At 42.5% G+C, this 14,703-nt stretch overlaps 1 protein-coding gene across 6 annotated transcripts in view; it reads right to left on the reverse strand.

The window, feature by feature from the left end:
• Positions 1 to 793: 793 nt before the first annotated feature.
• Positions 794 to 14,703, reverse strand: part of LOC127662172 (collagen alpha-1(XII) chain-like) — a 145,684-nt gene continuing 131,774 nt past the window's right edge. For 4 of the 6 annotated variants that reach the window (XM_052153242.1, XM_052153241.1, XM_052153240.1 and 1 more), the window contains 2 exons: positions 4,492 to 4,662; positions 794 to 1,558 (listed from right to left, as the gene is read on the reverse strand). In XM_052153242.1, the coding sequence (XP_052009202.1) occupies positions 1,470 to 1,558; positions 4,492 to 4,662 (260 nt within the window). In that variant the 3' untranslated portion in view covers positions 794 to 1,469. Of the gene's footprint in view, positions 2,448 to 4,491; positions 4,663 to 14,703 lie in introns of all 6 variants that reach the window. The other 2 variants (XM_052153238.1, XM_052153239.1) reach the window with 2 other exon arrangements.

Here is a 14,703-nt window from a genome sequence, read left to right on the forward strand (position 1 = left end):
AGTGAAATGTCAGAAGATCAGAAGATTTGATGGAGGTTTTGGTGATTAAAACATACCTCCCTAACCTAAAAACCTAAAACCTAACCAATAGTGATCTAAAATCAAATGTGACATGAAAAGCAATGTTTCTGAAGCAACCTTATAATTTAGAGTTGCTTCTATGACACTTTTGTCTCTCGGGCCAACTTGCGTGCTTGACTGGTCTCGAACTGTAACAGGTTAGCTACCGTGCAGGCTAATCACGTTGGAATAAGTGTGTAAATGTAGGTGAAATGCAATTCAAGCATAATCCTTTATAGTAAAAGTGTTTCGATGTCATAACATAGCAGTGTGTAAGTAATAGTGTGAAATATAAGTGTTTACAAAATCATACTCGTGATTTGTGTGAAAGTGAATAAAACGCACAGATGTTGTAGCAACTCTAGTGATAATTTCAAAGGGAAACTGCGGCGAAACGTAGAACGATGCACATAGAGGTCAGTTTGCAAAAATATTTGGTTACAGTAACGTTCATTCTACGAGACAAGGTTGATTATTTTAATGAATGTCATATGACATTGCATTGGAACCCCTTTACATTTTGATGTTTTATTTGTAAGCCTAGTTATTGCACCATGAGCATGGTTACCTTACAGAACATTTATTCTGATCCTAGGCAAGTTCACAATGAATGATTACATATGAGCTTGTAATGGTATCAAAAGATCCTGGAGATGACACAGTTTACACTGATATCACCCAAACCTCATCTTGTCATTCTTGAATTTTCACCAAAAAGAGGTCACAACAGCAATTAAACATTTTCAGTAGTTTTATTGAAAAATGCCTCTTCGTATTCTGAAATAAATAAGAAAATAAGGCTGTGGAATTCACAATGTGCAATTCAGACATAAAAGAAGCAATTCTTTGTCCATAGTCTTGCAACAAATTCCATCTGCATTTGAAACTAATAGCATTGGAAAAGACAACTATATTCTGAATGTAAACGTCCTTACTAAATATACAACACAGGCATGCAATTCATCCTTTGGTCTGAGTTGGTATACAACAGATAAATATTCTGTTTAGGATAACAAAACAAAGTCAGGTCTAACAAGATTTAAGAGAAGTGCAACCGTTTGCCATTTTCCTTGAGAGAGAAGACATAGCACATACAATTGCAGTGCAACAAACACCTTTACACTTTGGGATACTGAACTCAAGTTTCTTAAAAATACAAAATGCCGTTCTGTTACAAGCAAAGACACAATTTGGAACCATTAACGAGCACACAGGTTTCTTAAAAGGAAATGAGGGTTGAATATCAGCCTTATTTCCACTTGACCTCATTTAATTTGGCATATGAACGAGGCTTGAGGCTAGAATTTGTACACTACAGAAGATACAACTGAATGATTCCTCAGATTCACTTTATGTTTCTATTCTTTCAGCTTCTTGTGTTGATAGCAATCTTTTTCCAGATTGGATTCTTAAACCTGGTGATGTGTCTCAATATCTTCCAACGGCTCAGCTGGCATGGGCACTACGTAGGTTTCAGGTCCAGGTTGGTAGGGGCCTGCTTGGAAATATAATTTGGCCTGCTGAGCATATGCTTTACGATTCAAACATGTCATAACTTAATTTATACATAGTGTTAATGCAATCTTGATTAAGTCATAAGAAGTAATACAAAAATGTAAATGTTAAGCCCATTCTGTAGCTGTCCACAACTATCGCTAATCTAACATAAGTGTATAAAAAGAATTCATTCATGGACAAGTGAAGGTAACACACTTGCACTGATCTCTCTGAGGTTTATATAAATTATATATTATATGTATTACGTAAATCACAATACAAAATAATAAAGAAAAGTTTGTAACACAGCACTCTGCGAACATATCAAAAAATTCATGGTTGCATATACTAGTTGCACACACTACATTTTTGACCTGAGCATTGGCTGCATAAATCAATAAAGGTGTTTAAAAAAAAATCAAACAAAGGTTACATCAGCGGTCAGCAAGAAGCATGTTATCAGGCGCAGGCTTGGTGACTGCTGTTAAACTATTTTAGCAAATTATTTCATCGATAAACATTTACAGGGCATAATTCTTTTATTTACAGTCATCTCACCCTCATACAGAGCTACCACTGTTGAACATGGTTAAACAAATGGTCATTATGTTAGTAGTTTCACATGCGTCACCAGCAAATGTTTTGCAGTTTAAGTTCTAGATGCAAACAGGCCATGGGCACGTGTCTCCATGATATAGTAGCGCTCAGAGCTGGTGTTAGTTGCAGTCCAGTCCTTTCTTTGGTTTGATTTGTTTTAAGAGTTGGCCAGCAAATATTCAGCAATCATATCCACGGTAGTTATCCTTATTAGCTCTTTAGCGTGAGTGCTAATTTCTCTGACTCAGGATGCGTAAGGGATCAGGCAGTCTATATAGCATACTATGCAACACCTGAAAGGGTTAAAGATTGTGTTAGTTCTTCTCAGAGGCAAAATAATTGACTACTTCCTTCAAGTGTGAAATAAAATGATAACACGCAGTTCTTTAGCAATTAGCTAGACTGTTAAACACAGGGCATTATAAATAGCAAATGCTCTGAAGATCTGTTCCAAAACCTTATCTGCCTACCAAGACAACATTTTAAAACACTATGCTGCATTCTAAGATATCTTGTTTTGGCCAAATTCTAAGGCAGCATTGCATAATTTGCAGAAAAGGCACAGTGAAAGAAAACATCCAAGAAGGTTGACAAGTCGTAAGAGATGTTCAATCCAATTAAATATGGACTATTTTAATCAATATTTGTGTCTGCTATTTATTTTATAACGTGTGAAAATTGTATGTAATTAGCTTAGCAATATGCTAACATCAAACTCTTTTAGAATCAGCTTTTTGTCAAATCTCCTGTGCACTTTGTATCTATAGCACTATGATTTGCTGCCTATGATTGAGCACTATTAGTTGTTGACTATATTGTACTGCATGGTTATAAATGAGGATGTAAGAAATGATTATTTATGTTGCAAATACAGTATATCAAATAAAGTATTTGTAATTAAATGTGTGATTAAAGGAATAGCAGGTTCCTATACAAGTTAAGGAATAGTTCACCCCAAAATTAAAACATTCTCTCATGACCAACCAAGATGTGTATGAGTTTATTTCTTATTCTGAACACAAACAAAGGTTTTTAGAAGAATATTTACGCTCTGTAGGTCCACACAACGCAAGTGAATGGGCAACAAAATGTTGAAGCTCCAAAAGCACATAAAGGTAGTTTAAATGTAATCTATAAGACTCCAGTGGTTAAATCCATATCTTCAGAAGAGTTATGATGAGTGTGGGTGAGAAACAGATAAATAGTTGAGTCTTTTTTATATATTAATCTCCACTGTCACTTTCACATTCTTCTTTTTTTTTTTTTTTTGCCGATTAACATGCTTTGCGCATATCGCCACCTACTGGGCAGGAAGCAGAATTCATATAAAAAAAGTACTTAAATATTGATCTGTTTCTCACCCATCATATCACTTCCGACGACATTGATTTAACTAGAGTTTTATGGATTACTTTTACGCTGCCTTTATGAGCTTTTTAAGCATAAACGTTAAGCTTGGTATGTGGTTGAGTTTGTTTCTTTGTTTCTTAATGCCATGCCAGCATCGATGGTTATTTTCATTGCAAAATCAGGTTAAAATAATAAAAGTAAAACTAAATAAGATGTTTAAAATTTATTTTTACTAAAAACAAATTTGGAGTAATTTTGTTAAAAATGTAACAATTTTTCAACGGTGTCCACAAAATAAAACAGTTTTCTTACAGGAGTAGAAATATTACAATCCAATCAAATATGTTTGAAAGCCAGTGGGCTCTGACATGATGCACATATAGGGAAATTTTCTCCAGATAGTAAACATTTGTTTGTGAGTCCTGAGTGGCCTATCCGACATCATGTATAAGTGACTTGGTCCCAGCAGTTATTAAAAGAGGGTGAGTAAATGAGAGAATTTTTATTTTTGGGTGAACTATCCTCTAAGCTCATTCGACAGCATTCATGACATCATGTTGATTACCACAAAATAATTTTGACTTTTACCTCCTTTTCATTTAAAAAAAGTAAAAATCGAGGTTACAATTGAAGTCAATGGGGACAATTTTTATTGATTTTAAAGGCAGAAATGTGAAGCTTATAATTTTCTAGCACTAATTTTAATCACTTTACCTTTTCATGCTCAACTTGTGTATTATTTGAGCTGTAAAATTGCTTAAATTGCCGTATTTATGGTAGTTTTAGGGTTTATTGTGTTATGTCGTCATGGCAAAAAGTTGCAAAATTTGATGTAACTTTACACAGAAAAGGTACCACTAGGGGACAAAATGTCATATTCAGAGGTTGAAGAAAGTGAAATTATGGCTTTAGGATCCTGTTTTAGAAGGCTGCTGCTTTTGTAGATAGCTAGGTTGTGGAACAGAGCTAAAGACCTTATGTGCTTACGTTGGTATCCTTGTCCGTTGTAGGGAATGCCTACACACTGAGAGGAATCACAATATCCAGGAGGCCCAGGTGGTCCTCGGATTCCAGGAGAACCCTGCCGCCCTGGTGGGCCATTGGGCCCAGGTGAGCCTGTGGGACCAGGGGGCCCTATCTGGGACTGCCCTTGTGGCCCTAGAAAAAAGGACAGAGGAAGTGTAAAAACAAAAAAAAACTTTCTTGACATTGCCTATAAGTTTCAGCTTGATCTGGAAGGGGGAAACTGATTTTGACTCTGTAATTTAAATACTTTGAATGCTTAATTAAAAGGAAGGAGGAGGAAAATCTTTTGCCCTACTGCGCAACCCCTTTCTGTCTAGACAGTACAAACCAAACTGGAATGTTGTCCCTTGACTCTCACTCTCACACACTATGAAGTCAGCACATGTGCTGCCAATGAGGCCTCCACAGAAAGCACTCCCCCAAACTAAACAGTGAGTCACCGCAGATTTCCTCCTACTGTACATATACAACCTTTGTCTGATTCATTCACAAAGTAGTCTTGGCATTGTTTGTACAAAGGAGATTTTCCACTTCTTTCGCTCCTGGGACTGTGGGGTTTGCACTAGCACAATGTTTAGCCATTAAATATGTAGGCTAAGCAACATACAGTAAAAGCCAACATGTCCCCTGGAGAAAATGCTCAATTGTGTTTAACAGATTGTTGTTCAAGTTACCATGACACTAATTATTCATTATCCTTTATGTGTTGCGTACTTGGATGACTGAATTGAGGCACTGCACTAAAAACCCCAAAGATGTCTGTGCAAATTGTCTCCTAATAACTGGATTGTCATACTATGCTACATTTGCTTCGTGTTGGACTCCACTGCTATATGTCACTGTGTGATGATGACTAATAGCAGCCGGTGCCAGCCAAACATTACTTCAGTCTATTACGATGGACTTCATAGGATGAACTGATGCCAACTCCAAACATAAGACATGGGATACCTCATATGCCATTGCCTGAACCTTGGACTTAGGATAGACCTCAACAAAATTACCGGCCAGGTTGAACTGCGATGCACCTCACTGATCTCTACTTGCATCCCCTCGGTCTAATGATGGACTACACTCTTTAAATGGAATACATTGACTATCAATTAATTGCCAACAAAAACTTTCATCAGCCAACTAACAAGGACAATTGCATCTATGTGAACTTCTTCAGTTAATCCAGGATGAACTTCAAAGACATTGGTCATTAATCTTACAGTTCAGTCAAAATCTTTGTTTAAACACAGTCCCTTAACAATTACTTAGTTTAATTGATTTAAACCATGACTTGCACTATACAGAAGTAATATTGGCATTATATTTATGATGATATCAAGAGGGGAACTGGCCCCCACAGTGAGTCTGGTTTCTTCCAAGGTTATTTTTCTCCCATTAACCAACATCTTATGGAGTTTTGTTTTCCTTGCCACAGTCGCCTTCAGCTTGCTCATTGGGGTTATAAATACAATTATTACTTATTTACTTATTTTTTAACACAATTCACAATCGTATTTTATCAAACTACACAATGATGAAACATTATAGACATTGCAGTTTTATCTTCTGCTCATGCCTGATCTTCTGTAAAGCTACTTTGAAATGATGTGTGTTGTGAAAGGTGCTATACAAATAAAAGTTACTTGAATTGACATAGTTCTGTTCTTGACACAAAATGAAAACTACCATTTTGACTAATCTTGCTTCTAATGACAGTGTAAGTGATTTGTTTTCTGAAAATCATTGGTTTGTTTTGCTATAACTTGGGTTAGATTGATACAGATGTGTGGCAACTTCAGCATGGGCCCCTGACAAGCACGAATGAAACATTTTAGAAGAGAGCTGAGGCTTTTTGAAAGGACAAATGCCTAAAGCTGAAATTCTTGGAGCATGAAAAGGTAAATTCAAATTCTTCTCCCTACAATTTTAGTAGTGATGAAGGCCTGTCTGGAGTCCTAGAAGAAGCTAAATGATAAATAGTAACTTTGCCCCAACCCAATCCTTTATCCAAATGATAAACCTAATACCTATCAGAGACAACACCTTTCACTTAAAAAAAAAATTTAAGAATCCAAAGTAACATTAAGGGTTTTTTAATCCTCAAAATACCATACAGCCAAAACAAATTTTGGCTGCAGCATTTTCTGCTTCTTTTGGCACCGCAGAAAAAAACACTTTCAATGAGTGCTTCACTCAGATTGAGTTGAAAATGACAAAAAAAAAAAAAACCAGACGTTTTTGGAGCAGAAACACACCATTTCCAAAAGAATATTACAAATTTTGACTTCTTTAAATTTTCACCAGGATCAATGATTCAGGACAAACCCAGAATTTGACAGAATTTATAACATTTCACAGATCACTCTCATTGTTGTCATTTCTGCTCTAATAATTACCCCTGCAGCTGTTGTTGGTAGATTTGAACAGTTATTCGAACTTTGATCACAAACGGTTGTTTTTCATTTCTAAAGCGCAACTCCTTTGACAGAAATGAGGCCAAATGTGATCTTACATTCACCGAACACTTTATTAGGAACACCTGTACACCTACTTATTCATGCGATTATCTTATCAACCAATAGTTGGTGGCAGTGTGATGCATAGAATCATGCATTTACAGGTCAGGAGCTTCAGTTAATGTTTACATAAACCATCATCATATCGGGGAAATTTTTTTATCTAAGAGATTTGAACTGTGGCATGATATTTGGTGCTTGATGGGTTGGTTGGATTGAATATTTCTGTAACTGCTGATCTCCTTGGATTTTCACACACATAGGCGGTGGGCCGGACCTCGAAATTATGAATTTAATACTTACCTCACAGCTGTGTAAGTCTTTTTTTGCTGAGTTCATGTAATAAAATCTTATAAGTACTACAGACATTGTTTCCAACTTTGATGTTTGCACATTTGACGCAAAATGTCCTTACAAACTCTTACTTTTTTAAACCGGCAAATAAGCAGGAGTACTAATCATAACGTTAGAAAACCTCCCGTTTCCTTGACAACCAATGTAAATAATGAACACCAGGTTCCACCGAAATAATGAGCACCAGGAAGCTGCGTTCTTGAAATTACAATTTTGCTGTAAATCATTAATTAATTTAGTTAATTACTGTAGTTCAGTAATACTGAGGTAAAAATGAGGTGTTTTATCCATTTAGCCTCAAATGTAAAAAGCCCTGTAACCCCCCTTTCCCAGACAAGTTGGGCAAAGATTGTTCAATGTACAAATTTATGGGTGAACCTGCAAACCACAGAGAGTACAGTAGCTGAAAAAGCCGTATTGGCATTTAACTTAAATTCCGAAGACGTCCAAGATGTGCCGGCACAGAGAATGGTACATGCTCTTCACCAACAAAGAACACATAAGAAGAGCACGTAAGAAGATAGAAAATGCAGCTAACAACAGTGAAGGTTTGTATCAAATGTATAATTTTTATATAAAACGTTTCATTTATATACGTTTAACCCCTTACTAATCAGCCCCAATTTTGGCAAGTGATGCATTCATGACATCCCCAAAATTAAAAGGTTGCTGCTCAGAAGTCATTCTGAATATACACACAACCAACATATATTTAGAAAGCCAACCCTTGAGAGTTTACATTTCAAGACTGAAAATTAACCAGACTGTTATTAATATTGAGATATATAAGCTCAAACATAGAAACAAAAACAACAAATATTAAGAATATATTTATAAAATGTATAAAAATATTATGTGAATTTAGGATTGCAACTTATAACCACAACTAAAACATGGGGATTTTTTAAAGACAATCATCCCTCACATCCTATTCAATATTCTATAATAAAATCAACTAATCAAATATTCGAAAATCGTGACTCATCCCTAATTAATATAGTATTTCAGTGCAAGTGGATGACATGACAAGTAGCAAAAGGCAGTGCAATATGTGTGAAAGTGGGGTCAAATGTTCATAGCAAATTTAATAATAAAAAAAATAAACCAATGTAGCAGCATCATAGTGTAAACTACCAGTGTATTTGTGCAAGAGTCAATCAGCTGCCCTTAGGTTATTGGAGGGTGGGGATGGAAGGAAGAGGCTCTCTATGATTCCCCTATAGAAAGATAAGAGGATGGATTTGTGGGAGATGAGCCTTCCTCAACTGTGGGAGGAAGTGCAGAGGTTTTTGGAATTTCTTGGCCAGGTTCTGTTGGTGGTGTCGATAGATCAAGATGGGTCATCTGTGATGTGGATACTAAGCAACTCCGTGATCCTGACCTGCTCCATTCATGGTGCTGTTGATGTGATGATTGTAAACGATCACCTCTGTAGTCATTTGGGTGTGGAGAGATATGATGTTGTCCTGTCCGTGTCTGTGTGTTAGATAAATAACTGAATTATATTCAGATAAATAAACACAGAAACCACACATTACTAGATAGTTTTAAATCACATTTTTCATCTTGACATTTGTATTAAGATGCTAACCATCTTAAACGAGCTTGACAAGACTACTGCAGTTCTGACCACAAATAATTTTGTTAAATAGCTCAAAAACAGCCATCTTTAAATAAAATATTTTTCCACCATATTCCATCTTATACCTGTTCTGTTATGTGAAATAATTTCTTTGTTTTGCTTTGCACTCTTTTTAGCTGATAATTAGTCTAGCTTACTTGTAGCCTAGGTAGCTTGCTATAAACCAATCCAACCTTGACATACCTGTCAAATTATTTCCTACTGTCTTCCCGTTTAAATATTTACCCGTAATTATCCCGTATTTGAATACTCTTTGCTTAGTTCATTGTGTATGTACCGAATGATTTGGATTAGCCTAAGCAACATACCGTTAGACCTAGCTTTACTGCTCCACTACCAACATTCTGTTCTCATCAACGACAACGCATATATTCACGACGAAGTATAGCTTGCAGTCTTATATACAACTTATATGAAAAGCATTAAGATATAGGGGTGTATAATCATTGTAAAACAAATCTTACCTTGACGTTGTCTTGCCGAGACACACCGGTCTCTCCAGGTTGGGTTGTAGACTCATTTGGCTTCAGACTGACGCGAGTCACGCGACGCCGGTTCAACGAATAACGTGATTGGCCAAATCAATTCAACAAGGTAACAACACAAGCGTTGATTGGATCTCACTCCGGCCAACGTTTGTGATCAGCTAGCGAAATTAAATCTATTTTTATACTTTAATGTGCAACAATTGGCGTTGGAAACAATCGGTAATCTTTTTGTGAATTATTCATACAGACAAATAAAAAAAATGAGCCAGACAGCTGCTGGGTAACTATCAAATCAAAAACTAAACGAGATAGACGGACTCGGCCCACCGCCTAACAACAGTCTCTAGAGTTTACTCAGAATGGTGCCAAAAACAAAAAACATCCATTGAGCGGCAGTTCTGCAGAAGCACCTTGTCAATGAAAGAGGTCAATGGAAAATGGCCAGACCGGTTCGAGCTGACAGAAAGGTAACGGTAACTCAGATAACCACTCTGTACAATTGTAGTTATTACGACCATAGTGTTCCTAATAAAGTGGTCACGAGTGTATATTTAATATGTAAAATCGTATTATTTGCAGTATATGGACTGATAATTTAAGCAGTTATGATGCACATTGCATGTCCGATGGTAGTTTCTGACTATCTTTCTCAGGCTTTATAGTGTGTTAAATGTGTGAGTATGTGGATCCGTCAACTTGTTACATGTATGACAAAATTATACAGGCCTATTGAACCTTTAAAACGGGTTTTGTCGATAATTCAGAAATAACCTACTGTACATATATTTCTTCTAACTTTTGTTAACATCAACAAACATTATTACAATATAAAATGCTTAAAAGATTATGAAAACTGCAGCACTACTCATACTGTATCTTCTGTTGAAAACAGCTATTCTGAATCATCGTTGTGAAAATGTCTAGGTTACGTATGTAACCTCCGTTCCCCGATGGAGGGAACGAGACGTTGTGTCAGAGAAGCGACACTAGGGGTCTCTCTTGAGTGCTGATATTCACCTCTGGACTATGAAAAAAGGCCAATGAGAGTTGGCAACCAGTATTTGCAGAAGGAGAAGGAGGCCTTACCTGTGGAGCACCTACACCAGTGCAGGGTAGCTTGCGGTACCCGCAGTGGCTTGGGTCAGCGAGTTCCTCCACTGAACTGCGACCCACGAGGGCTAGGGAGGAATCAGCCAGTGTCCCAAACCTGAGATCTCCTGGGAATGAAGGCGCACTGTTTCCCTTGGTTAGGGGGAAGGGCGCTAGGTGCAAGCGATTCACCCGGTCAGATCGTGAGCATGCCACCGAGTTCTACGGGCTCGGTACCTGAGAGAACACGGGACGATACTGACCCAACTCGGAGATTGTAGAATCTCGCGAAAGTGTTAGGTGTTGCCCAGCCCGCTGCTCTACAAATGTCTGCTAGGGTAGTGCCACTAGCCAGTGCCCATGAGGACGCAACACTCCTGGTGGAGTGGGCTCGGACCCGCAAAGGGGGGGCACGGCCTGGGTGTGATAAGCCAGGGAAATGGCGTCGACAACCCAGTGGGCGAGTCTCTGCTTGGAGACAGCATTCCCTTTCTGCTGTCCCCCAAATCAGACGAAGAGCTGCTCAGAGCGTCTAGTGCTCTGTGTGCGGTCCAGGTAGATACGTAAGGCACGTACTGGACACAGCAGTGAAAGGGCTGGATCTGCCTCCTCCCGGGGCAGCGCTTGCAGGTTCACTACCTGATCCCTGAAGGGTGTGGTAGGAACCTTGGGCACATAGCCCGGTCGCGGTCTTAGGATCACGAAATTGTCTGCCGGACCGAACTCCAGGCAAGTGTCGCTAACAGATAACGCATGCAGGTCCCCAACCCTCTTGATGGAAGCGAGCGTGATCAGCAGGGCGGTCTTGAGAGAGAGGGCCCTGAGTCCAACTGAGTCAAGCGGCTCGTAAGGATGTCCCGTAAGGATGACCGAGAGATCCCAGGAGGGGAACAGGTTAGGCCAGGAGGGAGCTATCCTCCGGGCACCATTTAGGAACCTGACGATTAAGTCGTGCTTACCAAGAGACTTTCCGTCTACCGTGTCATGGTGGGCCGCAATAGCGGCGACATACACCTTGAGGGTGGAGGGGGACAGCCTCCTTTCCAGCCTCTCCTGAAGAAACACGAGCACTGACCTAACTGCGCACTTCTGCGGGTCTTCGGCTCGGGAAGAACACCAGTCCGCGAACAGACGCCACTTTAGGGCGTAAAGATGCCTGGTAGAGGGGCTCTGGCTTGGCTGATTGTATCTACGACGGTAGATGGTAGACCGGCTAGATCTTCCGCATCCCGTCCAGGGGCCAGAAGTGGAGGTTCCAGAGGTCTGGGTGCGGGTGCCAGAGCGTGCCCGTCCCTGAGAAAGAAGGTCCTTCCTCAGGGGAATTCAGCCAGGGAGGGGCTGTCGGTGAGGAGTGTGAGGTCCGAAAACCAAGTCCGGGTAGGCCTAGTAGGGGGCTACCAGAGTGACTTGCTCCTCGTCCTCCCTGACCTTGCATAGCACCTGTGCAAGAAGGCTCACTGGGGAAATGCGTGCTTGCGCAGCCCCATGGGCCAGCTGTGTGCCAGCGCATCTGCCCGAGGGAAGCCTCTGTCCGGGCATACCAGAGCGGGCAGTGGGAGGTTTCTTGGGAGGCAAACAGGTCTACCTGAGCCTTGCCGAACCGGTCCCAAATCATCTGGACCGACTGGGGTGGAGCCTCCCACTCCCGCCAGGCAAGCTTTGTCTTGACAGCGCGTCCGCTATCACATTGAGGTTGCGGGGATGTGAGTGGCGCCAGTGACTCCAGTCGCTGCTGACTCCAAAGGAGGAGGCGACGGGCGAGCTGTGACATGTGGGGTGGCGTACTCCGCCTTGGCGGTTTATGTAGGCTACGACCGTGGTGCTGTCTGTCCTGACTAGGGCGTGTTTGTTCGAGTTAATGGGAGAAACTTCTGCAGGGCCAGACAAACAGCCAGCAGCTCTAGGCAGTTGATGTGCCAGCGCAGCGACCTCGGTTCCACCGGCCTGCGACTGCTGCGCCCGTTGCACACGGCGCCCAACCCAATTTGGAAGCGTCGGTTGTGACCAGTACGCATCGGGACACCTGCTGCAAGGGTACACCTGCCCTTAGAAAGCAGAGGTCTGTCCAGGGTTTGAAGGTTTAGCGGCAGGCAGAAGTAACCTTTACGTTGTGCGTGCCGCGGCGCCATGCTCGATCTCGGGACTCGAGTCCGGAGCCAGTGCTGAAGTGGTCTCATATGCATCAACCCCAGCGGCGCGCCGCGGAGGATGCCATATGCCCCAGGAGCTGTTGGAAATGTTTTAAGCGGGACCACGGCGCCTGGCTTGAAGGAAGCGAGGCATTTCAGCACTGACTGAGCACGCTCGTTGGAGAGGCGTGCTGTCATTGAGACTGAGTCTAACTCCAGACCAAGAAAAGAGATGCTCTGGACCGGGGAGAGCTTGCTCTTTTCCCGGTTGACCAAACGGCTGAGGTGCCTGAGCACCTGGTCTCTGTGTGCGCATAGTAACTCTCGAGAGTGAGCCAGTATGAGCCAGTCGTCGAGGTAATTGAGTATGCGTATGCCGGCTACTCAGAGCGGGGCAAGAGCTGCCTCTGCGACTTTCGTGAAGACGCGAGGGGACAGAGACAGGCCGAAGGGGAGGACTATGTACTGATACGCCTGGCCGTCGAACGCGAACCGTAGGAAGGGTCGATGTCGAGGGCAAATTGAGACATGGAAGTACGCGTCCTTCAGGTCTACCGAAGGTAGCGAACCAATCTAGATGCCGGATGCCAGATAGAATTTGTTTCTGGGTGAGCATTTTGAATGGGAGTTTGAACAAGGTCCGATTGAAAACTTGCAGGTCCAAGATCGGTCGTAAGCCGCCGCCTTTCTTGGGTACAACAAAGTAAGGGCTGTAGACACCCTTCTTCGTTTCAGTTGGAGGGACAGGCTCTATCGCGTCCTTTAATAGAAGGGAGGCGATTTCTTCATGCAGGGAATGGGCATGTTGGCCGTGTACTGCGGAAAAATGTACGCCCACGAAGGGGGGCAGAGACCTGGCAAACTGAATTACGTAACCGAGTCGAATGGTCCGGTGCAGCCAGCGTGACGGGTTGGGCAGTGAAAGCCACGCCTCTAAGCTCCGTGCTAGGGGCACCAAGGGGACGAGTTTTTGGGCGTACCGGCGGGGCTTCGCAGCGGTGAGGAACAGGTAACGCGGCGTCGGGAGGCAGCGTGGCGTCCGAGGCTCGGTGCTGAGAATAAACTCAAAGCACTTACCTTGCTCCAGCACCCGGCAGGCGGGTTCAGTGACTGAGGAGGAGGTCTGATGCTGGCGTCCTCTGGACTCGTCTGAACCGGCCGGCCGGGGAACAGTCGTGAGGCTGAAGGCGGGGACACCGCGTCCATGGAGCGGGACTGTTGAGGCCTGAAAGCAGAGTGCCGTGAGAACGGCATTTGCGGGCCAGGTGACCCCAGAGACAACAAGGAAATAGCTCTATAGAGTGTAGCGAATTTAACAAAAATTCTCCTCCCGGCCCTCCACCGAGGAGCGGAGTGGTCTTACCAACTCGGAGCTAGCGTCTCGGTCTCTGGGTCTGTCATCTCAGGAGCGCCTGGGAGCCTTCTGGGTCCTCAAGGGGGTCCGTGAGGCGATGGGCATCCAACTTCTGCGGGGGCTCAACGCTGGGGCTGAGAGCTGGGCCCACTCACTTGTTAGTTGAGGCGGAGCACCACTTTCTTTCTTTCTTGAAAGCCGCAGGAGGGCGCCCTCGGCAAGCAGACAGGGCATGGCCCCTGGCGTGCAGGTTTGCGACAGGGCAGGATGCTTTTTTGCTTGAAAATAGCCTTCGTCTGTTTCTTCACCACTGAGGACTGCTGGGCGAATTCGTCAAGTGGTGTCTCCGAATGGACGGAGCTGGGAGACGGGGGCTTTGAGAAAGCGTGCTTTGTCTGCCTCCCGTACTGCCTGTCCATCGTTGCGTTTCTGGACCACGGAGTGGCCATCGCCTGTTCGAGTGCAGTTCCTACAGCACGTCAAGAACAGGACTACCCAAGTGCAGATTTTGAAGTGCCCTGGCCCGGTGGACTTGCAGGAGGGGGCCATGGCATGCAGGGGGGAGCGGTCTGGGACCGTTCTACCACCGAGGGTAGCGAGAGCGGAG

The sequence above is a fragment of the Xyrauchen texanus genome, chromosome 22 (genome assembly GCF_025860055.1).
Source record: "Xyrauchen texanus isolate HMW12.3.18 chromosome 22, RBS_HiC_50CHRs, whole genome shotgun sequence".
Classification (NCBI taxonomy): domain Eukaryota; kingdom Metazoa; phylum Chordata; class Actinopteri; order Cypriniformes; family Catostomidae; genus Xyrauchen; species Xyrauchen texanus.